General features: G+C 34.6%; 5 protein-coding genes and 1 pseudogene across 8 annotated transcripts; 2 read left to right on the top strand and 4 right to left on the bottom strand.

Annotated features, from left to right (window-relative positions):
- The first annotated feature begins 432 nt into the window (after nucleotides 1–432).
- On the top strand, nucleotides 433–3,979 carry LOC104730913 (monocopper oxidase-like protein SKS1). The gene is made up of 9 exons (XM_010450154.3): nucleotides 433–837; nucleotides 1,260–1,369; nucleotides 1,482–1,752; nucleotides 1,849–1,984; nucleotides 2,312–2,678; nucleotides 2,780–3,145; nucleotides 3,229–3,307; nucleotides 3,381–3,580; nucleotides 3,680–3,979. Exons 1-9 carry the CDS (start codon nucleotides 703–705, stop codon nucleotides 3,771–3,773), a joined length of 1,758 nt encoding a protein of 585 aa, XP_010448456.2. The 5' UTR covers nucleotides 433–702; the 3' UTR covers nucleotides 3,774–3,979.
- A 7,183-nt stretch (nucleotides 3,980–11,162) lies between these two features.
- Nucleotides 11,163–11,950, top strand: LOC104730912 (pectinesterase inhibitor 4 pseudogene; annotated as a pseudogene). The gene has a single exon (XR_015575505.1). The product of XR_015575505.1 is annotated as a pectinesterase inhibitor 4 pseudogene (transcript).
- Nucleotides 11,951–14,134: 2,184 nt separating this feature from the next.
- On the bottom strand, nucleotides 14,135–15,203 carry LOC109128193 (pectinesterase inhibitor 7). Its single transcript, XM_019234141.2, has one exon. It carries the CDS (start codon nucleotides 14,950–14,952, stop codon nucleotides 14,347–14,349), a length of 606 nt encoding a protein of 201 aa, XP_019089686.1. The 5' UTR covers nucleotides 14,953–15,203; the 3' UTR covers nucleotides 14,135–14,346.
- Nucleotides 14,135–17,419, bottom strand: LOC104730909 (pentatricopeptide repeat-containing protein At4g25270, chloroplastic). Of its 2 annotated transcripts, none has more exons than XM_087478555.1 (2): nucleotides 15,607–17,419; nucleotides 14,135–14,891 (listed from the first exon to the last, which is right to left on the bottom strand). In XM_087478555.1, the coding sequence occupies exon 1, from the start codon at nucleotides 17,204–17,206 to the stop codon at nucleotides 15,623–15,625; it is 1,584 nt and encodes a 527-aa protein (XP_087334681.1). In that variant the 5' UTR covers nucleotides 17,207–17,419; the 3' UTR covers nucleotides 14,135–14,891; nucleotides 15,607–15,622. The 2 variants fall into 2 exon arrangements, with proteins under 2 accessions (XP_087334681.1, XP_019089685.1); XM_019234140.2 differs by having other exon boundaries at nucleotides 14,135–14,894; nucleotides 15,607–17,398.
- LOC104730910 (putative UMP-CMP kinase 2) lies at nucleotides 17,285–19,515 on the bottom strand. Its single transcript, XM_010450151.3, has 9 exons — nucleotides 19,187–19,515; nucleotides 19,032–19,085; nucleotides 18,875–18,929; nucleotides 18,566–18,683; nucleotides 18,320–18,476; nucleotides 18,144–18,224; nucleotides 17,956–18,063; nucleotides 17,753–17,821; nucleotides 17,285–17,505 (listed from the first exon to the last, which is right to left on the bottom strand). Exons 1-9 carry the CDS (start codon nucleotides 19,265–19,267, stop codon nucleotides 17,434–17,436), a joined length of 795 nt encoding a protein of 264 aa, XP_010448453.1. The 5' UTR covers nucleotides 19,268–19,515; the 3' UTR covers nucleotides 17,285–17,433.
- On the bottom strand, nucleotides 19,302–23,642 carry LOC104730911 (pheophytinase, chloroplastic). Of its 2 annotated transcripts, XM_010450152.3 has the most exons (15): nucleotides 23,300–23,642; nucleotides 23,015–23,148; nucleotides 22,775–22,924; nucleotides 22,577–22,688; nucleotides 22,168–22,471; nucleotides 21,867–22,080; nucleotides 21,694–21,783; nucleotides 21,327–21,582; nucleotides 21,116–21,228; nucleotides 20,908–21,006; nucleotides 20,762–20,809; nucleotides 20,550–20,660; nucleotides 20,363–20,453; nucleotides 20,170–20,272; nucleotides 19,302–19,518 (listed from the first exon to the last, which is right to left on the bottom strand). In XM_010450152.3, the coding sequence occupies exons 1-15, from the start codon at nucleotides 23,523–23,525 to the stop codon at nucleotides 19,449–19,451; spliced, it is 2,121 nt and encodes a 706-aa protein (XP_010448454.2). In that variant the 5' UTR covers nucleotides 23,526–23,642; the 3' UTR covers nucleotides 19,302–19,448. The 2 variants fall into 2 exon arrangements, with proteins under 2 accessions (XP_010448454.2, XP_087334680.1); XM_087478554.1 differs by lacking the exon at nucleotides 19,302–19,518 and having other exon boundaries at nucleotides 19,852–20,272; nucleotides 22,168–22,499; nucleotides 23,300–23,637.
- Nucleotides 23,643–24,652: the final 1,010 nt, after the last annotated feature.

Genomic DNA, 24,652 nt, shown 5'->3' with positions numbered 1-24,652 from the left:
AGAGAAACCAGTTCATCTTATTTTAATATACGGTTCTTCTAGACATCTATCTACGTAGTTCGATAAAACTTTATACTACTATGACTACGTTGAGCTCCCTTCATTAAATAAGTTTATCTGTTTCTTCTCATTACTAAAATATAGTATGAGGTAGTTGGCATAAAACAATTGTAAACAAAAAAACAGGGTGATTAATATGTTCCCACATTCTTCTGTACATATATGTTTCCAGGTCTTCTCCTCAATCTTTGCATTTCAACGGTCTTCCTTTCAAATTCAATGCTTTCTATTGCTCATGTATTACACTGATAATAAAGGGACCCAAAAAAGTACACTGACACTAAAGGGGAAAATACAAAAATATGAAAGTTTTTTTTTTTTTTTTGTATGAAATGGTTGTTAAAGGTAAAGCTTTTTTTTTCCTGCAAAATTGTCTTTTGAAGTATGAAAAAAGAAAAGGTATTACTAAAATAAGGCCAAAAGAAAAACAAATAATTAAAAAAAAAAAGTTGTTGGAGTGTCCCCTAAAATTTTCCGGTGTCTTGTAAGAAAAATTTTCAAAAACCCACACTGACACTTTTATTATACACATTTGCTTCGTCTTCTCTCTACCGTTTCGATTTCACTCCTTTATTATGTCAATTCCTCCTTAGCTTTCTCTGATCACGAACACGCATTAAATTTTAAAAAAATCCAAACTTTATGGCGCCGACTTGTTCTGTGTTCTTCCTCTGCTTTGCTCTTCTCTCCGCCGTGTCTTTCGCGGCGGACCCTTTCGTCTCCTACGACTTCAGAGTTTCTTACATCACCGCTTCTCCCCTCGGCGTTCCTCAACAGGTTCCCTTTCTTTCTTACCTTTCTTTTTTTTCCCCCCTTTTGAGTGTAGGGTTTAGTGTTTTAGTAAAGGTTCTCGCTTTCGATTTAGAGATTCAATGGCGTCTTTGAAATGCTTTTTGGTTTTTCAGTTTTCTGAAACTCGTGTTCTTCTTACCTCTGGATCTATATTTAGAGTGCATTTGAGGTGGCTAAGTTTTGTCTTTTGGGTTTCTTCTATTTGTGTGTAATGTGCTAAAGAGGGTCACTGAACTTGATTTTAAAGTTATGTAATGTACCATATAATCTCAAAGTTATGATTTTTATGGGTTTAGGTATTCAACTAATGGTTCCTTCTATGTAAAAATGTTGATTGGCATAAAAAGATTGAATTTTTGAGTCTGTGTTAGCCTTCTTTGATTTAGTGTTTACCTTTGTATATTCAGGTTATAGCTGTCAATGGGCAGTTTCCAGGGCCTCTGCTTAATGCTACTACCAACTACAATGTTGTTGTTAACGTCTTCAATCATTTGGATGAGCCTCTCCTCTTGACTTGGTGAGACGACCAAGACCCCTGTCTCTTTTTTTTTTAACCTCCTTAACATATATAGTTTCTAAAGACTAATGTGCTTCTTTGGGGTTCTTCACCATTTGTCATGTTGGAATAGGCCTGGCGTCCAAATGCGACGTAACTCGTGGCAAGACGGTGTTCTTGGTACAAACTGCCCAATTCCTCCTAGGTGGAACTTTACTTATCAGTTTCAAGTGAAGGATCAAATTGGAAGCTTTTTCTACTCCCCTTCACTCAACTTTCAGAGAGCATCTGGGGGTTTTGGTCCCATCGTGATTAATAACCGTAATGTCATTCCTATCCCTTTCCCACAGCCTGACGGCGAACTCATCTTCATTATTGGTGATTGGTACACTCAGGACCATAAAGTATGTAACTATCACTTTGGTGTATTTTCGTTTTCCGCATTTGGTTATCACTACCTGTGTTTTATATATATACCTGAGACACTGTTTGCTTCTCAGGCATTAAGGAGAACACTTGACTCTGGGAAAGAACTTGGGATGCCAGATGGAGTCCTCATCAATGGGAAGGGTCCTTACAAGTACAACAGTAGTGTACCTGATGGAATTGATTACTTAACCTTTCATGTTGAACCAGGTATCATATCTGGGAGTTTATTCACTTTATCTCAGGAGACCTATGAATATTGTCATGTGACTTTACTTTGCATCCTAGTAACATTTTGTTTGAAGAGTTGCCTGTGTTTAGTCTCCAATCTCAGTTAGTTGTGTTGTTCTAAGATAATCTTTTTCCTTATTCGACTTAGAGCTCTGAGCACATGAGTAACTGTTGCATGTAGTTGAACATCTTGTAAAGATGGTACTTCAAAAGTTCACATCTTCAGTCGTTAGAGAAGATTTGTCAAGATTGGGTGCAAATTATTAGTTTTCTATTATGCTATAATAATCGTGTTATATTTTGCAGGAAAAACATACAGAATCCGTGTTCACAATGTTGGGATCTCAACAAGCTTGAACTTCAGGATTCAGAACCACAATTTGCTTTTGGTAGAAACCGAGGGTCATTACACTTCTCAGACGAACTTTACTGATTTTGATGTTCATGTAGGACAGTCTTATTCTTTCTTGGTAACCATGGACCAAAACGCCACAAGTGATTACTACATTGTTGCCAGTGCTAGATTTGTGAATGAAACAGTGTGGCAAAGAGTCACTGGTGTTGCCATTCTCCATTACTCTAATTCCCAAGGACCTGTTTCTGGTCCTCTACCAGTTCCTAAAACAGATGTTTCTAGCCCGTGGTCAGCAATGAACCAGCCAAAGGCCATCAGGTTTGTTTATACATTTTTTGGTGCAAGTGCATGGAAATACCCCTTTCTTGTTACTACAACTAGATTATTGTCCCAGTGAAGCTGACTCTTTTGATCTACAGGCAAAACACATCTGCTAGTGGAGCTCGCCCAAATCCGCAGGGATCATTTCACTATGGTCAAATAAACATCACTAATACATACATTTTGAGAAGTTTGCCTCCAACAACAATTAATGGTGCTCTTCGTGCTACACTTAATGGGATTTCATTTGTGAATCCAAGCACTCCAGTGAGGCTTGCGGATCTCAATAAAGTGAAAGGAGCTTATAAGCTGGACTTCCCTGAAAAACCGTTCAATAGACCTCCTCGTTTGGACAGATCTATGATCAACGCAACATACAAGAGCTTTATACAAGTTGTATTCCAGAACAACGACACCAAGATCCAGAGCTTTCATGTTGATGGCTATTCTTTCTTTGTTGTTGGGTAAGAGAAACAATGACACCTTGTGATCTATTCTCGTTACTCATGTCTTAAAAAATCTGGTGTTGATGTACCATGTTATACAGGATGGACTTTGGTATATGGTCAGAAGACAAAAAGGGTTCATATAACAACTGGGATGCCATCTCAAGAAGCACAATCGAGGTTCATACACCGTAGCATCACTCAAACTACTATGATCTGCATGGTTTTTCTTAATGGTTTCCTTGTTATTTAGGTATACCCAGGGGGATGGACGGCTGTACTTATTTCCCTTGATAATGTCGGAGTTTGGAACATTCGAGTAGAGAATCTTGATAGATGGTATCTTGGTGAAGAAACTTATATGCGGATCACAAACCCTGAAGAGGATGGAAAGACAGAGATGGATCCCCCTGAAAATGTCCTTTACTGTGGTGCCCTTAAGAACTTACAGAAGTAAGTATTCATCTCAAACTTTTCTTCCCTCTCTCTCTTTTGCTGTACCTTCAGATGATGAGGAGGATCATAACACACTCTTCATTGTGATTGTTGCAGGGAACAACACCACTCAGCTGCAACATCTATGCTAAATGGACACTTGAAGCTAATGCTAATGTTGTTGCTCCCCTCGGTTTTAACATTTTGCTGAGCCTTTTTTACATCTTTTTGTGTTGATCGACCCGGTGAAGTGATGAAGTCCCACTAGTTCGTCTGTAGACTGTAGAAGACGTAAAATGTTTAGATTTATTAATTTATCCCCGTGGATCTGAACAACAACACTGGTTCTTGCGTTGTTTAAGGTCAAAATGGTTTAAAATCTTCTCAATTGTAATGAAAAAGTTTGATTTTTTTCTTTTTTCTTTTGTATGTTCTTACAAACCATCCACATCCTTTACGTCTCTCCCATCAGCTTTTTTTTTTTTTTTAATCTTTCATATGATTCTAGAAAATAGGTTGATTGTTTGAACTTTGAAATGTCAAGTTTATGTTACATATGATTTTTAAATACAATAATTCTTCGTTAGATGTTTGTGTTTACAATTTTTTAACAAAAAGTACGATAGGGCTCCTAATTTCAAAATATGCGATCATATTCATATCACTTTGTTCTCAAATATGAAATTTTGTGAACAGCTTTAGAAATTTTATTTTGCTGATTGATTTTTAAAAAACTTATAAATTATGTGCAATTTCCAGCCATTAAACGCCTATAACTAATAGGATCATGCATCGGAGATGATTAATTCGCATATCAATTCTCTATAGTGTTAGTGTACATGATACATTGATACGTCGATCTGTCTTTCTTAATAATTAGAGAAGAATGATGACTAATAATAATATCTGACTAAAACCAAAAATTAAATAAGTTGATGTTTCTCCGGAATAAGAGATCTGGTCCATGTTCATATTACATGCATTGCGCATCATATCACATCACGTGCTACCTTTGCTTAAACACCGGAATGAACTTTGTAATGATCTTCAAAAGAAAACAAAACTTCGTAATAAGTTGGGTTTAGTTTGGTATAATTTGAGACGCCTAGGTTTTGTTAATTATTATAAACAGAGACAAGAAGACGATCGTATGATGTGAAACGGCCATGTTTAGCAAATTATATGATAGACTTCTAATGATTAATTTTTACACCTTTACTTTACAGCATAATGATTAGAGAGAATTAAGACTAACATACATGCATAACTGGTTAATGATCGATGATTATAGGGGAATATAGAACAAACGGAATGAGATGTCACATGGTTCGAATAAGTAATTAAAATAATATAAGAATAATAATATCTCACAATAACCAATATTTTCCTAACATTTAGAACTTTTTAAAGATATATCTAGTAGTATTAATATTTTCAAAAATTAAAATAAAATAAAATAAAATCGCATTTGCTCTGCGAAATAACACAAAACAAAAGTTCAGTTCTACACATTAACCATTTTTTTTTAAGGACTTGTAACAATTTTTTTTCTCTATTATTCAAGCAAATATTCCATGTGGCTATCCAGGGCTACACTGTCTACTACACCTAGACCTAGACGATCGATCCAATAATTTGCTTAATTAATTGAAACACAAATATAAACCAACTAGATTAGGATCCGCCGTTGTGCGGATTTTTAATTTGTCAAATAAAATTAAATTCAACAAAAGTATATTAATATTTTCTTATAAATAAAGTTATTTTTAAGAAGTATATATATAAGTTTTTCTGCTAGAGAAAACAAATTTCATTTTTTTTTCATCTTAATACACTTAATTTCATTAAATTGTAAAATCTAAACCCTAATCCTCATTTATAAACTCAAATCGACATATAATTTTGTTTAATTATAAAATCTAAACTATAATCCTCTTTTATAAATTCAAACCAATATATAACCTCGTAACTTTAAAGGTGATTATATTACAACATGTCATGTGTTTAGTTTTATTAAAATTTTAAGATTTTATATTGGACAAATTTAATTTTATTGGACAATTTTAGAACCACACATTGTGTTTTGTTATAAATGAACTATAATGTAAATTTTTATACCAAATAGACCTAAGTGATACAATCATTTGGATTTCGTGATTGTTTGGTTAATAATTAGTTGACAAACATATAATTCAATAATTATCTTATATGTTAACTGATACTCCCTCTGTTTCATAATAAGTGTCATTTTGACACTTTACACACAAATTAAGAAAACATATTTAAATATCTCTTATACCCTTAAAATTGATATTGACTCTTGATATTCTTCAATGAATATGAGGTTAAAGTTGGAAATTTATGCTTAATATTACATTGAAAATCTAAAATGATACTTAATTTGAAACAAAAAAATCATGCCAAAATGACACTCTTTGTGAAACAGAGGGAGTAACATATTATTCTAATTTTGAGCAGTAGATTTTATATATAATTTTAAAACAATCAATACATAAATAATGCACAAATCACTAAAAAGATAAGAATGGGCTACCCCTAATCATACATATATTTATACTCTACAATTATATGTAATATACTAATTTTATTATATTTATTTTTTCAACCATTTACACGAAAGAAATAATATTTTTTTAGTAAGAAAATTTGAGTTAGATTTCTTCATATAGTAAGCAAATTTGAGTTAGTAAGCAAATTTTTCTTGTTAATGTAGTTTTGTTGCAATTGCATCACATACATTATTGTACAAATCCGCTCTAAGTTTTTTTTCTGGTTATATAGATAAAAATTCATATGTTCTTGTTCGATAGCAATATATGCATCAACCACATATTGATGGAAAAGATGGCCTGAACGTATTATTGTTCCTGGAGATGTCAATCTTGTATATATTTGGTATGCATAATACTCTCGCATTGTGACATATGACCTCTTCGTAGTATATCCTTCTCTATATGGAATGGTTTTTTCCATATAACTTTGTTCACCATATGGAAACAATAAAGGATATTGTAGAGACATATAGGATGGATGTAAAAAGCTGACATATTGTGGTTTGTCTATTTTATGATGCACTATTATATCTCTCTCACAATTTGGAATAGACATGTCACCCACAATAAGTCCAGCAATCTCATCTCCTTGTGGATGGTCAAACTGTCTACCACGTTCGTTATTTTTGATTAATCTAATTGAGTATTCTTCAGTTGTTCCAGATTCGTATTTATCTCTAGTTATTCTGAACACTTTAGCTAACTCATTGTATTCGTCAAGCATTTTAATCAATCCGCTGAGAATACTTTTATTCAACTCATTATTTTTTCCTTTGGCAAGTGCATTGAGACGGTTTTGAAGTTCATGAGCAGTATCATATATATATAGCTGCGCAAAACGTGGTAGATCTCCTTCGCCTGGTAGTAGAGATCCAATTTTTTGGTAATTCTGACCATGCATACGAAAAGTGAAAGGACAATTTCCTGAATTGATATCGTAATCAATTTTTCCACCCATTGATGTAAAAGCAAGCATTGAATTATATGATCGTATGTTGTTGCGAAACAATGTTGACCGTGACAGTAAGTCATCTAAATAAGTTGGTGGTTGTCGAGACGTTGCAGCACAACTCGTCCTTGTCGACAACAAATCAAAAATTTCAATTCTTTTCCACTGTGTTTAAGACTTTCAGATTTCCACACCAAAACCTCACAGTAATTACATGTCATTAAGTCATTGTTTTTTCCTTTATTGTTTCCTGAATAAAGAACAATACATTTTTATAAAATAACATGATTTTTAATGTAATTTTATTAATTTAATAATTATTATAATTAAAGATATTGAACTACATAATATAGGATAGAATTGTTACCTCGTGACGTTTTATTCCGGAGACATCTTCATTTTTTGTTTAGAGCGTTATTATCTTGATTGTTATCAATACATACTCTATTAGATGGATTGCCATCCAAAATATATTCAAATTTCCTTTTTATGTTAGATTCCCTAGCAAGATATTTGTGGTTAAATTTAATGGGTTCGAATGTTTGCTAGTTTTAACTTCTTTTGATTGTTTGTAATAAATCCTGAAATATATGTTTTTTTAGATGAAAGTGCCTAGAAAAAGAGGAAAATTTTAAAAAGTTGAAGTTGTTACCATTTTCTTAGTTGCATAGTTGTAAGCTGGGGTCCCTATATTTGTAAAATAATATTAGTCAATTATGGAGAAATATGTATGTGAAGCTGAATATGAGTTTTATACTTACGCATTGATTTAGTTTGTCCACCCATGCCTGAAGTATAGCTAGTTTCAGCTGCATATGAGGTTCATCGGAAAGCGCCTTCTCCATCATAACAATCTGATCATTATTCATAATGGTTCTATTCCTTTTCTTGGCTGACTTTTTGTTATTTTCACATTTTTGGTTTCCATCAGTAGTGCTCATGTTTGAATATTCTAATTAAGTTTGATACATTGGAATGACCTCTTCCTATCTCTGTATATATGACAAAGATATGAGAGAATACATATATATTTATATGTAAATTTTATTTCTGTCAAGATTAGGCCAAGAAATTCAATACTATCTCTGTATATATGACAAAGATATGAGAGAATACATATATATTTATATGTAAATTTTATTTCTGTCAAGATTAGGCCAAGAAATTCAATATAACGTAGGATTGTTTTTGTATAAGTTTAATTATTGTAGAATTTTTAGGATTTTCTTGAGGATAACTACGTGTATCTTTATTGTTAAATTATTTGTATGGATTTGTTTTGTTTAGACGATTCCTTTTTCTTTAGAATTATAAAATTTTATAATTTACAACATAATAATAAGATTTTATTAATATTTTAATAATTTACAACATTATAAGATTATGACACATGTCGCAATCTTATGAGTTAGTAACTTTTGAAATCATACTTTATATAATAAGATTCTTTTCCTTTTAAGATTAGGCCAAGGAATTTGATATAACGTAGGATTGTTTTTGTATAAGTTTAATTATTGTAGAATTTTTAGGATTTTCTTTAGGATAACTACGTGTATCATTCTTGTAAAATTATCTGTATGATTTCTTTTATGTTTCTGAGTTATGGATTTTTTATGTTTGGACGATTTTTTTTTTCTTTAGAATTATAAAATTGTAGAATCTACAACATAATAATAAGATTTATTATAATAATCTTATTATTTTAATAATCTACAATACTAGGTACCAACCCGCACTATGTCCCGCTCCCTACGAATGTAGGGATTAGGCTAATGGGCCGGCCTGTTGTGGCCCAATGGTTGACAAAAAAAAATCGATTTAAATAAAATATTATAGTAAAGTTATTATTTGAGATTTAAGATTCTTTGTGTAAAACAAAATATGTAAGTAAAGTTTATTTTTCGTTTATTCAAATTTGCGTTTATTTTTTGTAAAATACGTTTCACCCGTGAAATATTTGAACTTGGAAAAGAATTTAAGTTGGTGTAGAAAGTTTTGATATCTTTTTGTGTTTCTAAAAAATCAAATTCACATATTTTATGTTTCACATTATTATCTACATCACTATACCATTAAATAATTAAAACAATATTTTTTAGACTAATCAGTTTAATCTTAAGTTTAAAAAACGCAATGAGAAGAATGTATAAAAGTAGTAGATAAATGAATAATTTTTTTATTGTTTGTGAAATGTAATTTACTTCTAATAATTAAATATGTTATGAAATTGATAATTAAATAAATTTATGGATTTTAATTGCTGATTAAATCTTTGATTTTTAAAAACTAATATAAAATAATATTGCCTTTTATTTATCAATGACATATTTTATGTAAATAATAATGAGATGTAAGGGCATTTATTAAAAAAAGGCACAAGAACTATGTGAGCGCCACACATCAGCTTTTTGTGAGAGTGCTTCTCTATTAATATATAAGAGATCTTTAACAAAAAAAAAATATATATATAAGAGATTTTTAGACTAATCGGTTTAATTTAAACAAATCCTAAGTTTAGAAAATGCAATGAGAAAAATGTATAAAAGTGGTAAATAAATGAATAATTTTTTTATTATTTGTGAAATGATGTAATTACTTCTAATAATTAAATATGTTATAAAATTGATAATTAAATATATTTCTGGATTTTAATTGCTGATTAAATCTTTGATTTTTAAAAACTAATAGAAGATAACATTGCCGTATAATTTTCAATGACATATTTTATGTAAATGATAATGAGATGTAAGGGTCTTTATTAAAAAAAGGCACAAAAGCTATGTGAGCGTGACACATCAGCTTTTTGTGAGAGAGTTTTTCTATGAAAAATACTTAGGTTCACCCCTAGGGGTGAACCTTTGTATTCACCTCCTCTTCTCTCAACCAATCAGAATGCTCTATTTAATATTTCATTTAAAAAATAAATCAAAATTAAATTAAAAACAAAACAAATTAAGGAAACAAATTCTGTTTTTATTTAAGGAAAGTCAAATATTGGCTTGGTTTAGATTTTATATATCGGTTTGGGTAGTTTAGTTTTTACAATTAAAAAAAAATTAGATGTCGGTTTGGGTTTACAAATAAAGTGGTTAGGGTTTAGATTTTACAATTAGAACGAAATTATATGCCGGTTTGGGTTTACAAATGAGATGGTTAGGGTTTAGATTTTACAATTAGAACGAAATTATATGTCGATTTGGGTTTACAAATGAGATGGTTAGGGTTTAGATTTTACAATTAGAACGAAATTATATGTCGGTTTGGGTTTGCAAATGAGATGGTTAGGGTTTAGATTTTACAAATTATATGTCGGTTTGGGTTTACAAATGAGATGGTTAGGGTTTAGATTTTACAATTAGATATATGTCGGTTTGGGTTTACAAATGAGATGGTTAGGGTTTAGATTTTACAATTAGAACGAAATTATATGTCAGTTTGGGTTTATAAAAGAACGGTTTAAGTTTTTAATTTTAAAATAATATCTACAGATTTTATTTCCTTATTTTATAAAGGGGTGAATGATAAGGTTCACCCCTAGGGGTGAACCCAAGTATTGTTCTTTTCAATGACATATTTTATGTAAATGATAATAAGATGTAAAGGTATTTATTAAAAAAATGTACAAGAACTATGTGAGCACGACGCATCAGCTTTTTGTGAGAGTGTTTCTCTATTAATATATAGGGAATAATAAGATTTTGACGCATGTCACGATCTTATGAATTAGTAACTTTTGAAACCATACTTTATATAATAAGATAATAAATAATAATTGCAAATATTTTCCTTATTTATTACACATATTTTCCTATTGAAATTAGTAAGTTAATAGATAAATTTTCTATTAGAATTAGTGGTATAATAGATTACTTTTGGTTTAATATACTTTCAAAAATATTAATTGTAATCTTTATATTCTTAGAATTTTTTAATTTTCTTATAATTATTAAATAAATTTTTTTCTCACACATGTCAAAATTTTATCGATATACTTGACACATGTCGCGATTATATGAATTACTAAACTTTGAAAACTAAGGTTTATATAATAAGATTATGTGTCTATATATACATACGCATACTGCATTGGTTTCACAATTCTTCAAAAGTTTGCATTTTCTATTCTCTCTTAAGCCCGAAAGTACAAAACACCTATAAAACATGTCTCGTTTCGTGATATTCTCTGTGATTCTCATCGTTTTCATCTACTCATCATTAAGCTTTTCGAAAACAGAAGCGACTCCTCCAGCCAGATACCAAAACTACAACACGTTCGTGAAAACGGCATGCAACTCGACAACATACCCTACAAAGTGCTACAGCTCATTGTCCTCCTACTCCTCCACCATCAAGTCCGACCCTCTCAAACTATGCAAAACGTCGCTCAACCTCAACGTCAAATCCGCCAAAAATGCCACATCAGTCATTTCTAACCTTCTTCTAAAGGCCAAAGCCGCTAAAAGCCATGAGGTCCCTATCCTCAAGGACTGCTTGGAGGAGATGAAGAACACCGTGGACGAGCTCAAGCAAGCGTTGGCCGAGATGAAGTATGTCAGAGGTGGAGGAAAAACTACGGAGGAGCACTTAAAGAACGTGAGGACGTGGGTGAGCTCGGCGTTGACCGACGAGGGCACGTGTACGGACGGATTCGAGGAAGGGGAAGTAAATGTAGAGATGAAGAAGAAGGTGAAGAAGGCTGTTTCTGAGCTTTTAAAGACTACAAGCAACACTTTGGCTCTTCTTACTCATTATTTAAGTTATTGAATATCCACCTCATCTTTGCATGTGCATGTGAACGTTTTATTTTGTTATATGGCATTATAAATTTATAATTAATTAGTAATATAAATTCAAAGTTTTCACAAATGTGTAATGTTTACGAATTAATTGATCCGCATACAGTACTACTACGTGGCCATGTTTAGGTTTACAGCTTATACATCATCTTTACACAATTGTATACAAGACAAAATGTTTTAGAAATGCGTTCTGGTCGTTTTCGAGTGTTTCCCAAAGGCTTTTGGAATTTGTATAATTTGTCTCAAATTCGCCGTTAACCGGTTTTGAAATATATTGAAACCCTTCCGGATGGTAATGGAGGACTTTTGAATTTTTTTCTTTAACAAAAAAAAAAAAAGACTTTTCAATTTTTTTGGTAAACAATATAATTATATAAAGTATTACTAATATACATGATACAATCTGACTTTTGATTATTTTTTTTTATTTAAGGGAAATGATTATTCTTTTAGTATTTTTTAAAATATTTTATCTTCTTACTTGAATGTTGAAATGTTCGAAATCTGTTTAGAAACGTTATTTTTTGGTTTGTCATCAGAAGAAAACATTAGTTTGGAGAATCTTTCTAATTTAATAAGAAAGCATCGTTGTGAGGTTTCAAGTACCAATACTCTTTAAGAAGATTAATACTACTACTATTTTAATACCTGTTCCCTTGGCGTGTTCTCTCATGGTAGTCCCAAACCGTAACTATTGTTAATTAGAGATCGCTATTACAATCATAAAATAAAGAGGACAAGATATGGTTGATTTTTGAAGCAATGTCTTCTGCCTGAAAAGCACATAAAAAGAGTATCTTTAAATATTGGATTATAAATCAGTTGATATCACCAAAATATATAGCTTAGTAATATTTGTATTTTCCCCAATTTGAACTCGAACATATACGAGTTTTGATATATTAAAAAACTTCAAATGATATTGTACGCCCCGAGGCTTGAGGATAATTAGTTCAGTGTATGGATCAACATGTCAGAATGATTCGTACGTATTTCATAAGTTATGAATTATATATGATGAACCGTTCCAGTTGGGCCATTTTCCCGTTGACCTTGTGACTTCAAAAAAAAAAAAAAAAAAAACTGGTGCTTTTTCTTATCAAACGATTCACATATTATACAAAGTACAAAACTAGTAAAATTATCAAAATTCCTATTCTTTTATCAAATGCTTTCATCTCTAACATACAAAATCTCTATAGGATTCCAAGAAGGTTGAAATACTTTGCACTTGCGGACTTTTAGAAATTTGTTTCCTTTTTGTTAAGGGATTATCTTTATAATAGGAGTATAGGACTCGGTTTTGCAAGTTTTCTATGTCCATTGTCCACATAAAAGGTGACAAGAATGCATGGTAGAACTATTTTGTCCAAAAACTTTCATAAAGCTACTTTGTTTAATACTACAGTTTTTTTTTTTTTTTGAGAAAGTACTTTTTTTTTAATAGTTGGACAAGCGTTAATTAAGTTTTCTATATTCTTTTTTCTCAACCAAAGCTTGCCTAAGACCATCTCCAATGGTTTTCCCTATTTTTACCTCTAAAATAGAGGAACTCTATAATAGAGGTAACTTTTGCTCCAATGGATACCTCTATTTTTTCCTCTAAAAAAGAATATTTTGTAGAGATTCCTTTTTTATTTTACTATTAATACCTTTTACTAATAAAAGTTGCAAACTGACCCATTTATTTTAGTATTTGTAAAATTTTCATAAAATTATGATATTATTTAAAATTTTAACATTCATAAATATTATTTAAATATCACATTTATTAAAAGAAATACATTGCATCATATAAAAATAATGTTATTGGTGGATCCGGAAGTAATTTACCAGAATATTAAATAATTAGTTTTTGTTGTATTAAAAATAATGTTATGGCATGAATAAAAGCTAATATATTTAAGTTATTTATATTTAATAAGATTTTATATAAATTTTCTTTTAATTTTATAATCAATTATCCTATTAATATACTTCATTAAATTATTATTAAACTATTTAAATATATTTTTTGATTTATTTTGATCATAAATATAAAAATGTTAAAAGTTCAAGGACCATTTTATAAATAAAAAAGTTCAACTCTATTATAGAGGAAAAAATAGAGTTCCTCTATATATAGAGGAAAAAAATAGAGATCTCTATTATAGAGGTAAAAATAAAGATGGGTTGGAGTAGATTTTACTCTAAAATAGAATTAAAAAGCAAATATAGAGGTGGGTTGGAGATGCCGTAATAATAGACGATCTTGAGATAAATATTTTTTTTTCTATTTTAATATATTGATAAAAATCAACACCAAATGCCTTCAACTATGAAGACCCGTAGTCCGTAGTAGATAATACAACGACGCGGCAAGAAAACTGAAATGACACCGAAGAACCAAACCAAAGCACATCTCTTCAAATCCGAATATAAACCAAATCCAAGAGAAAAACTCTGCCCCTTTTGAAATTGTTTTCAGTGCTTGGAAGCAAAGTCATTGATGAGAGCCAAGGCATTGCTTGTCTCTTCCGCCACACTCACAATGTGTGTTCTGATTAAGCTTTTTAGCTCACCATCCATCGCTTTCCCTCCAAACCCATCAAGACACGTGGTCTCATCTGTCAGAGCTGCGCTTGTCCACGTCCGGACATTGCTCAGACAGAACCAAAAGTCTTCTCCGCTGTCGCCTTCCTCCAGATGCTTCAGTTCCTTTAGCGAGTTGCTCAACCTGTCAACAGTGTCTCCCATCTCCTCTATACAGTCCTCTACAGCTTCGTGCTGCCTCTTTGTGATTCCCTTATAGTCACTCATCCCTGAGACATAGGTTTTGGCTGACTTTGCTCGGGCCATACTAACGGCAAGCGCTGTCTCAGCAAGCTTACGTGGCTGCTGCTTGATCTCGCTTGCATATGAAGATAGAGACTGGAAGCATAGGTCCGGGTATGACGTTGTCTTACAAGAGGTTTTAATGAATTCTATATCACCACTTGATTCCTCTCCAAGGTTTCTGGCCATGGCTACTGCTGCAGTGGACAGATACAGAACAGAGAGAATCAAAGAAAGCTCTAAACTTCTTGCCATTTTGGATTCCAAACACAACTATGTTTTTGAATTTACAACTAATAGTGGGAGTAGCAGTAAAAGGGTTCAGGTATTTATAGAGATAAGACTAATGAATGTGTGAATGCAGATACATTGATCCTTAAATCCTTACCAAAAAAAAAAAAACACTATCTCTATTTTAGAGCAAAGAATGGGAGTTGGTTGAGATATCAATAAATGTGCAGCTATGTGAATACCAATAACAGAGGATAAGAGCTGTTAACTGTTTGTCTTCATCTACAACATATTTGGATCCTAGCTTTCTAAATATTGCAACTGGTGGGTCCTAATGCACGTGACCAATGACTAACACCCATGTGACTTAACCATATGAAGCACTGGTCACGAGAAAGAGCTTATCAATTGAATAATGCAGAGGAAAAAGTATAATCTAATGATGACATTGGTTAAGTCAAATCTTACAGAAGACATCCCACGAGAATCTAGAAAGCCGAAATCATTTCTAACAGCTAACCAATCAGACGCGTTCACACATGTCATGTCATCTTTTCTCCATGAACAAACAAGTCTCCTATGTGTGTAAGATCACTTTCTACGAACAACCAAGATCACCTATCACTCAACACACTATCATCACATGGGGATGATTTAAGAAAATAAAGTCGTACGCACCTTTTAGTCTAACCAGTTATGTCTCCAGTCCTCGATCCACCATCATCTGTCTTACTCTCTCAACATCCTCTGCTCTCTTCGCCTTACTATAAACTCTCATCAACAGTTCGAAATTGTGTTCGTTATCAGGTTCCAACTCAAAAAGACGTTGAGCAGCAACCTCTCCTATATCTGCATTGCCATGGAGGTAACAAGCGTATAACAAAGCTCCCCAAACAGTTGGACCAGCTTCAGACCCCATCTCTTGAACAATCATTGAGTAAGCCTCTTCCACCATCCCTGCTCTTCCGTAGAGATTCACCATACACGCATAGTGTTCCATCTTCGGGTTTATCTCATATTCCTTCGACATCAGAGAGAACAGTCTCTCTCCAACTTCGACCATTCCTGTATTAGCACATACAGATAGAACCGAGACAAAAGTGATACCATCAGGTCTAGCATTAGCACGCTGCATTTGCTCAAAATACTTTAAACCATTAGAATCTTTAGAATGAGCAGAGATTATAGCATTCCAAGATACAGTATCTCTCTCGGGCATCTGATCAAATATGAAACATGCTTGACCCAATTGTCCCCTTTTAGAGTATAGAACAATCAAAGCATTCGCAACTGATAACTCCCACTCCATTCCTCTCCTAAGTACCCATCCATGTAACTGACGCCCATGCTTAAAAGACAAAACACGAGCCAGAACACTGGAGATAGCAACCTTACCAGGCTCAATCCCATCTTGAACCATTAGACGGAAAATGTCCAACGCCTCGTGTAACAAACCATGATGAAGGTAACCAGTTAACATGGAGTTCCAAGAAACATAGTCTTTGTGAGGAATCATATCAAAAACATTCCTTCCTTTAACAATATCGCCACATTTTGCATACATATCAACAAGAGCATTAAGCACATAGACATCGAATCCGAAACCTGCTTTAACCAAATCACGATGAATCGCTTCTCCAATCTGAACAGACCCAATTCCTCCGCAAGCTTTTAAGACGCGTGGGAAAGTGAACCGGTCTGGTTTAACGCCGTCTTCAGCCATCTGAAAGTAGAGAGCCATGGCATCTTCGTACTGACCCAATTCTGCGTAGCCTGAGATAAGAGAGTTCCAAGCAAAAGGCGATGATTCTCTCTTAGACATTCTATCGAACACCTCGTGTGCAACCTCCGCGAAGCCACAAGACGCGTAGAGTCTAACGAGCTTCGATGAAATCCCCAGGTTATTGCGTAAGAGGTAGGGAGGTATAAGGTGATGAACTCTAACGCCATGGTCAATGGCTCTTAAGCTGTAGCAAGTCTCGAGAAGAGAAGCGAAGATCTCTGGTTCGCTGAAGGAGATACCTTTTTGAGCGGATTTTTCGAGGTCTGTAATGACGGAGTCTAAAGCTTCGAGTTGGGTCCGGTGAATTGATTGTTTTCGGATCAAGAGAGGAGTGGGAGATGGTTTGGTGAAAGAGAGGGAAGCGAATCCGTTGTTGTTGTATTGGTTTTGTCTTTGTTGCTTCAACTGTTGGTGATGTCTGGGTTTCTTTTTCATCGAAGAAGACGATACAGATGGATAAGAGAAGCTTGGTTTGTGTATAACGAGACTCACCATCTTCTCTTGTTTCTATTAATTTTTTTCTTTTGTTTCTCCTCTGAGTTGAGAATTCGATCAAATGGAGGGAATCATAACTAATGTAAAAAAACTATTTATAGATAATTAGAAGTTTGAAGTAACATTTTTTTTGTTTTTTTTTCTGACCTTATGATAGTTAGTACAAACAAGACGATGCAATGAGAATTGCATAGTGCAACAGAATTCAAGACTAGTGAAACAATATTTCAGGAAGAACTTTCTACCAAACTCGAACTGATAGTGGACTTTGGATTTACATGCCGACTCTCCTTGAATTGCTGCACACAAAAAAGTATTGCAAATGTTAACACAAATCTCGTCCTACTCAAAACATCGATAGATCTATGCGCGCAGGACTGATTATATTGTGTCATGACAGGAATTCTTAAGGCGTATAAGTTTTTATCTAAACCTATGCATCATGTCCGGATGATGCAAACAAGAAAGACTTATTGAACGGACATGATGCAAACAAGAAAGATTTATTGAATAGAAAATGCAGAGCGAGTGAGAGAAAATGTATACCTCAAATGAATTGAAAATAGGTAGAACGTGTTGTTGGAATATGTCATCTACTGTTCCTATTGCATTAATCTGCACCAAAGATGAAATATAAAATATAAGATATTTAAACCAGACATTATAAACAGCTTCTCCAACATTCCACACCACAATATCTACTAAAAAGATGAAGATGAATGAGTTTTAAATGTCTGCAAAGAACTCACAGTGTAGAGTTTTCCTTTATTTTTGTAGTAGTCGATAACAGGACGGTTTAAAGCATTAAAGATTTTCAGACGCTTCTTCATTGTAGTTATATTATCATCAATCCGGCCCTGTAACAGCAAATAAGTCGGATTCATAATACTGTTAACTGAAAAAAACATTACAGGGGAAGTACTGTAAAAATAAGGACCTGATTACGATTCAAGACACGCGTCACCATCTCTTCTTCAGGGCAATCGAAGAACAGTACGACATCAGGGTCTGCTCTAATCTGCAATAGTACCAAGGAACTATATTCATGTTCGTTCCAAGAGTATTCCAACGAAAGAAGGGACGAACAGACTGAGACAATAATACGCAACTCACAATGCGCTCAAATGCAACACGGTTTTCTTCAGTTCTTGGAAAACCATCAATGAGAAACTTGCTACTGTCACTCGATTCCAGCTCTTTCTGTATTAGTTTTACTGTAACTTCCGAAGGAACAATTTTCCCATCTTTAATCAAGTTCAGAATCGTAGCCCTGCAAATTAAGATACCCCCAATCATGAGATCACCACAAACTTTTGAGGCATCCTTAGTAATAATATATAGAGATTTAATCAGTCCTACCCATTTTTCGTGTTCATTGCGATTTCTCTTCTGAGCAAATCACCAGCACTTAGATGTTGTAATCCAAAAGTCTCAACAATCTTTTCGCATTGTGTACCTTTTCCACTTCCAGGACCTCCTGTGAGATTATATAAATTCTTGTTGAAATGTCTAATACAGTATTCACATGAATGTAATAATAATAGATAATGTGCCCTTGATTGAAGAACACATGGGAGCTTATCATCTTCAACTTGAATTAAAAAAGCCAGATTAGATCCAAGTCCTAGGTTCCAACATATTATTAAACACCAGAATCGAAAAACTGACCTAGAACAAATGTGATGAATGGAGCTTTCTCTTTCGGCGGAGAAACTCGTTCTTCCTGCGACAGTGACAGATAATAAACACATCATTAACAACGGCGAAAACGAGAAAAAAAAAAAAGACAAACAAACGAATCTAGCTTTAACTGATCTATATATACCGGATTAATCATGTGTGTTGAAAAAAATTCCCCAAGTTTGAGTCCAGAAGCTGCCTACAATATGAAGAAACAAGTAAACGAACTGAGTCAAAACCACAAAAAAAAATCAAAAGATTCAACCACGATTGAAAACGGAACAAGGAGAGGCGTCGTACCTGGTTGAGCGCAAGGGATCTCGATGATGATGATGAAGAAGATATCATCGGAGAAAGTGAAGAAGCCACGCGTCTCCACATCTTTCTTCGTCGTCGTCTTCTTCTTCCTTGACTCTTTGTCAGCGAGATTTCCCTTTTAATTCAGGGTTTCGATTTTTGGATTTTTCAGATTCCAATATCGTCGGGAAACGGATCACGGAGAATATAATAATGTTAAAAGGAAGCAGTGCGCCAAATTAATTGGGATTCTTCTTCTTCTTCTTCAACGTTCTCGCGACACCGTTTTGGTGGGATTTGTCTTGTTTTTTGTATTTCTGCTTTTAAGCGACCTGCTGCAAAATTAATTTATGAGGAAAAAAATTAAGAATAGGTCAAAAAACTGATTATGACGCTCAAATCAAAAAGTTAACGTGCAGTTTTCCATTTAAAGACGCGAACGCTGTGTCGTTTTCTGGCCTACCAAAACAGCACGTGCTCTCCACCCACCGCTTCTCGTCCCTACTTCCATAATCGGAGTGTTGGCTTCAAACACAGTTTTACCATACTGATACCACATGGGGCAGATATGGACTAATTTGGGATGGGACCAAAGTGGACACAAGCTGAACATAATTCGATTAAAAAGGCGATACACATAATGTTAAAAGATCTAATAATATACTAAGTTACTAACAAAAATAAATAGTGACATTACGTCCAAATATTTGAATTAGAACATACAAAACGTGTAATTAGGGACTCAGACTCTAGTCAGAATAAATATATTCATAAAGATAAATAAACAAAGATATATATATATATATATATATATATATATACATAGTCACTTAGTCAGAATGACAAATGACGGTTCCTGTTTAATTGGTTTAACTAGTCATGTTTCTTGCATTTGGATTGATGACATCTATGACTATGACGATGTCTTGTTGACACAACCAAGCTATACCATTTTTAAAACTGCTATGAGCTGACCAAATCCTCACTTTTGTTTCTTACTGTGGTAAAGTTCATCATTATTGACCTTCAATATCCATTCGCAGATAATCCGATTTACCTCCTCTGGGACCTCATCGTGGGGGCAGTGACCTGTACTTTGCAAAATGAGACTTTAAAGAATCAAGAAGAATGATATAAACTAGCGAAGGTATACAGGGTGCAGTTAGTTTTTTTTATTACCTGCATCAACTTTCTTAATCACCATCGCTGGACAATACTCCTTCAGTAAGGCTACTTTCTTCTTCGGATCCGATATGGGATCTTTCATTCCCTAATACATGAATGAAACAAATGAATACTGATTCGGTGTAATCCCTAACAGAAGTTAGATTGAGGATTCAATAAATATCTGAAAACTTGTAGATACCTGTATTACTAGAGTTTTTTCCTCAAACCCTTTGAGGAGATAGTTCAAAGGAAGTGAAAGATCAAAGCCGAAGATACTTTCCAAGACCATAACCACACCGGGGTCTTGGGACTATCGTGTATATTAAGGTAACGCCACAATCATCAATACTCTTCTTGTTGATCATGAATCAGTTAATGCAAATAAAATGCAAAAACAAAAAAAAAGGATACTGCTCTTAGCATTTCAGTGATGAGAAAATCATCAGCTCTCTCAGGTTTCTGCATCATAAACAAGCAGTTGAGTTAGAACCCCGCATAATGATATGACCATTTTATACATTCTCTCATACTGATGTCAAAAACGTCATATTACTTACAACTGGGTAACAATCCTTTAATAGCTTTTTGACATTGAATTTCAGGAAAAAGAGAAGAAGTCGAGCACCCAGTTGTGCACCAAATGGAACTCGCCTTTCCTGGAAGAAAAAACATGTAGGATGTATGCGATAATTATATGATAACTTCTATGTTCAAAAAATAAATCTAAAACTCTGTTAGATATTCATGCATTCTGATGATACATACTCTAGAGACTGGGAGAGGAGAGTATCCAGGTACCACATTGCCGGCACTGTTAACAAGGACAACAGACTTAACCAAGGCCGGCCAAAGGAAGGCCATTAATGCAACGAAATACCCTGATAAAGAAGGTAAAACATACAGACTCAGTTAGATGTGTATCATAAAACTGTGTCATTTTTACGCAAATACCAGCCTAGTGACTTAGAGTGCATACCACCGATGGAGTTCCCTACACAGTGTGCTGGTTCACCAACTACTTCAATCATAAAATCCCGCAGCAATTCAGCCCACAAAAGCTCGGTATATATGATATTTGGCTTCTCTGATTTTCCAAAACCCAGGATTGTGATGGTCCATACTCGGCTTTTTCTATTTACGATGTTGTCAACATTACCGCGGTAATGCTCTAGAAAAGCACCAAAGCCATGCACAAGAAGAACAGCAGGGCCTTCATTGCCAGACACTGTGTACTGAAACAAAGAAGTGATTCCTGTGTTAAATTCCATTAAAAAAAATGAAGAAGTGCAATTACAAAACTGACCAACATAGGCCATTGGAGAAATATGATTAATAATAGAAACCTGAATAAGATAGCCCTTCCATCTCCAAATCCTTATAGCTGGCTTTTTTTCATCTGTCCGCTCTCTATTTAGAGCCACGAGAGAATACCACTGCCAAAACCAACCAAACAACTTCAAAAACTTCACGAAAGAAAGAAAGAGCACAGAGATATCATTTATGTGAGTGTTTGTACCTCCATAGAGCACACAGCATCAGTTGCAGCAGCCACTGTAGCAGCTGAATATCCAAAGGGAGAAATAAATCCAGCATTCCTTTCTTTTTCATACTCAGTTGCTTCATAGTGAACCCTTCTTCTTGATACAATACCAAGACGGAGGACAGGTCCAAAAAGTTTGAAAAATGAAGCTCCCGGCCTAATTTCGGCATCACGAAGTCTCGCATGAACCCTGGTCAGTATAAAAACCCAACGCCGATCACTCACTCTTCAACAAGACGTAAGATCAATAACTTCAGAATTAAGAATAGCCACGTACTCTTGCCAGTCATCTCGACTTGTACCCTCCAAGTACCTCAAGTATCCTGCTAGAGCATTCATTACAACCTCAGTTCCACCAGCAACAGTAACTCTTTTTCTTGTGAGAAATGCAGAGTTGTGCACCTTCCTCCCTAAACTCCCATCAATAATTGGCTCCATGCTGCTCCCTTTCTTCAAGTTACCAATCCTTTCCGCTAATACTCTTTCAGCAGATGCATGTGCTATGTCCCTCCAGCTACTTTCTTTTTCGCATAAGCTTTCCATTATATAGTCCGTCAGATCATCAAGTGTTGGCAAAGAACCTGGAGCATGTTTCATTTACCATTTCCCCTAGCGTTAAAAGAGTCACTAATCAGAAACTACTAAAGCACGTGATCCAACTCCATGACTTTTGAAGAAAAGCTTACCCCACTGCAATTCAGTTTCTGGAGATGAAAACCTTGCTGCAGGAACTGGCAAAGTGAGTGGCAGCTTTAGTTTCTTAAACTCTTCCCAAGATTGTGGTAGATCCGTTAAATTCTGGAGGGCCAAAAACATGTCACGTAAGTAACTGGTTCTGAATCTCAACGCAGAAATCGACATTGCAAGAGAAGCAAATTCATTACTAGGCTCTCATAAAAAGGAGTCCGCCAAAGAACAACCCTCGGTGCACCTCCAGGAAGAGAAACACCTTGCAATCTTTTCTTAACACCGTCCAAAACCTCGCAGAGATGGTATTCTACCTCTTCTTCCACATAGACGAAGGGAGCTCGTACCTGTTGCAATCCAATAGTACATATTTTGACAAAGAGTTATCTCGCCTGCAAAAAAATGTGAAAATGCTTTAATTATACCCGTGAAATTACCTCTTTGACAAGCTCTTCAATGACATTTTCTGCATTCCCATATCTGAGCATAAGATTTGATCCTTGCTTCTTCAAGGCTTCTCTCAACTCTTCCAAGGCTATAATAGCTAACTCTAAAGTATCCGTTGTATATCCTACATACAGAGTAAGCTGTTCGATTAGATACCCAAATCAAGTGACGCTAGGGATTCGAGCTACTTGATCTATGCTAAAACCATTACACTCTCCTATATTCGAATTTGTTCCTCTAATCGAACTAACATTTGGACTGTATAGTGAACTTACGCGATAAAACACGGCGATCGAGAACGTAGAGAGGTATGACAGATCTGTGCTTGGAAGCAGCGAGGAGGCCAGGATGATCATCTACACGGAGGTCATGCTTAAACCACAGAACCGCCGTGGAACTTTCATTAGTACTTCCCGAAGACAAACAGCATCTGCATCGGTTCTTCCGATGATTCCATCGGAGTCGGTGAGGCAGGAAATGCGGGAGAGCGAGCGACGCCATGAGGATGATGAAGGAAGACCAGAATCACTGGATTTATTAGTAGTTTCCATGAACTCGAAGCAGTGAGGGAGAGAGGAAGTAATTGTTGTGGTGTAGACTGAAGAAGACTCTCGTTCTAATGTGTGGTCCAGAGGGAAGGTTTTTAAACGACGTCGTACAATAATTGAAAGTTCAAACTCTTAAAACGGCGTCGTACTTCACTGACAGAATACTATTGCAGGTTAATGAAGTTGATGGTCTCCAAATCAAGAAAGATGGCAAGTGTATTCTGTAAGTGAAGTACGACGCCGTATGGACGAGAGAGCTTATTCTTGGTATAACCATTGTAAATAGTTGTGATAACACTGACGACTGAAGTCTGAAACAAAAAAAACACATACAAAAACACTTGTAAACCACCATGGATTGGTAATTAATGTATAGATCATAACGAATAGGACATACCGAAGTATAGAGCATCGCGGAGTAGTGAATTCAGATAAAGAGAGGCTTTTTGTGGCGTCACTCCACCAGATGGGAAGTGGTGTAAGGAAATTGGTCCGATGAGAAGTCTCGTGGAAAGAAAGACACAAGGCTGCATTATTCAAAAGCGTGACAACTGATGAGTATTTTAATGGATTGTTCTCCCGTGAGCTCGACGGAAACAAATGCATAAAACCATTGCCTTTTGGCTCAAGAAACCCTGTTCTCAACACCGTTCCTGTTGTAGTATATACTCTGTCTCTGTGTTCGCCTCTGTTTTCCATGCTTTCTGATAAATTTTGTAATATAAACGAGTTTGCCAAGTGTGTGGTATAGAGAATGTATGAATTGATGATTCTATTAGAAGAGACTGCAGAGGTCTTTATACAGAGTCTAGAAGCTATACAAGGAAACATAATATGTGCAGAGTAAAGAGATTGATATGAAAAGTAAATGACAAGTAATCGTATCACGTATTCCCTTATTCATAGATACTCAATACGCCCCCTCAAGATGGAGGGACTAAGGTGACTCCAATCTTGTTGCGCAGATACTGATACGTTGTACGTGGGAGAGGCTTCGTAAGTGCATCAGCAAGCTGGTCCTTGGTGGAAACATGAGCGACTCGAAGTTTCCCACTGCTGACGAGTTCACGAATAAAGTGA

The sequence above is a fragment of the Camelina sativa genome, chromosome 12 (genome assembly GCF_030686135.1).
Source record: "Camelina sativa cultivar CO46 ecotype springtype chromosome 12, ASM3068613v1".
Lineage (NCBI taxonomy): Eukaryota > Viridiplantae > Streptophyta > Magnoliopsida > Brassicales > Brassicaceae > Camelina > Camelina sativa.
Note: the sequence above shows the minus strand (reverse complement) of the source record. Positions and strands in the feature narration are given on the sequence as shown.

Bases quoted from the DNA above. Each gene is read 5' to 3' on its own strand.
- LOC104730913 (XM_010450154.3), top strand. From the start codon at position 703: ATGGCGCCGACTTGTTCTGTGTTCTTCCTCTGCTTTGCTCTTCTCTCC. The intron at 2,679-2,779 runs GTTTGTTTATAC...TTTGATCTACAG, and splicing joins AACCAGCCAAAGGCCATCAG to GCAAAACACATCTGCTAGTG. The intron at 3,581-3,679 runs GTAAGTATTCAT...TGATTGTTGCAG, and splicing joins GCCCTTAAGAACTTACAGAA to GGAACAACACCACTCAGCTG.
- LOC109128193 (XM_019234141.2), bottom strand. From the start codon at position 14,952: ATGGCAAGAAGTTTAGAGCTTTCTTTGATTCTCTCTGTTCTGTATCTG.
- LOC104730909 (XM_087478555.1), bottom strand. From the start codon at position 17,206: ATGGTGAGTCTCGTTATACACAAACCAAGCTTCTCTTATCCATCTGTA.
- LOC104730910 (XM_010450151.3), bottom strand. From the start codon at position 19,267: ATGTGGAGACGCGTGGCTTCTTCACTTTCTCCGATGATATCTTCTTCA. The intron at 18,064-18,143 runs GTCCTTATTTTT...TTGCTGTTACAG, and splicing joins GTGTCTTGAATCGTAATCAG to GGCCGGATTGATGATAATAT. The intron at 17,506-17,752 runs GTATACATTTTC...TTTTGTGTGCAG, and splicing joins CTATTTTCAATTCATTTGAG to CAATTCAAGGAGAGTCGGCA.
- LOC104730911 (XM_010450152.3), bottom strand. From the start codon at position 23,525: ATGGCGTCGCTCGCTCTCCCGCATTTCCTGCCTCACCGACTCCGATGG. The intron at 22,925-23,014 runs GTAATTTCACGG...GGATTGCAACAG, and splicing joins TTGAAGAGCTTGTCAAAGAG to GTACGAGCTCCCTTCGTCTA. The intron at 22,081-22,167 runs GTACGTGGCTAT...TATACTGACCAG, and splicing joins AGTCGAGATGACTGGCAAGA to GGTTCATGCGAGACTTCGTG.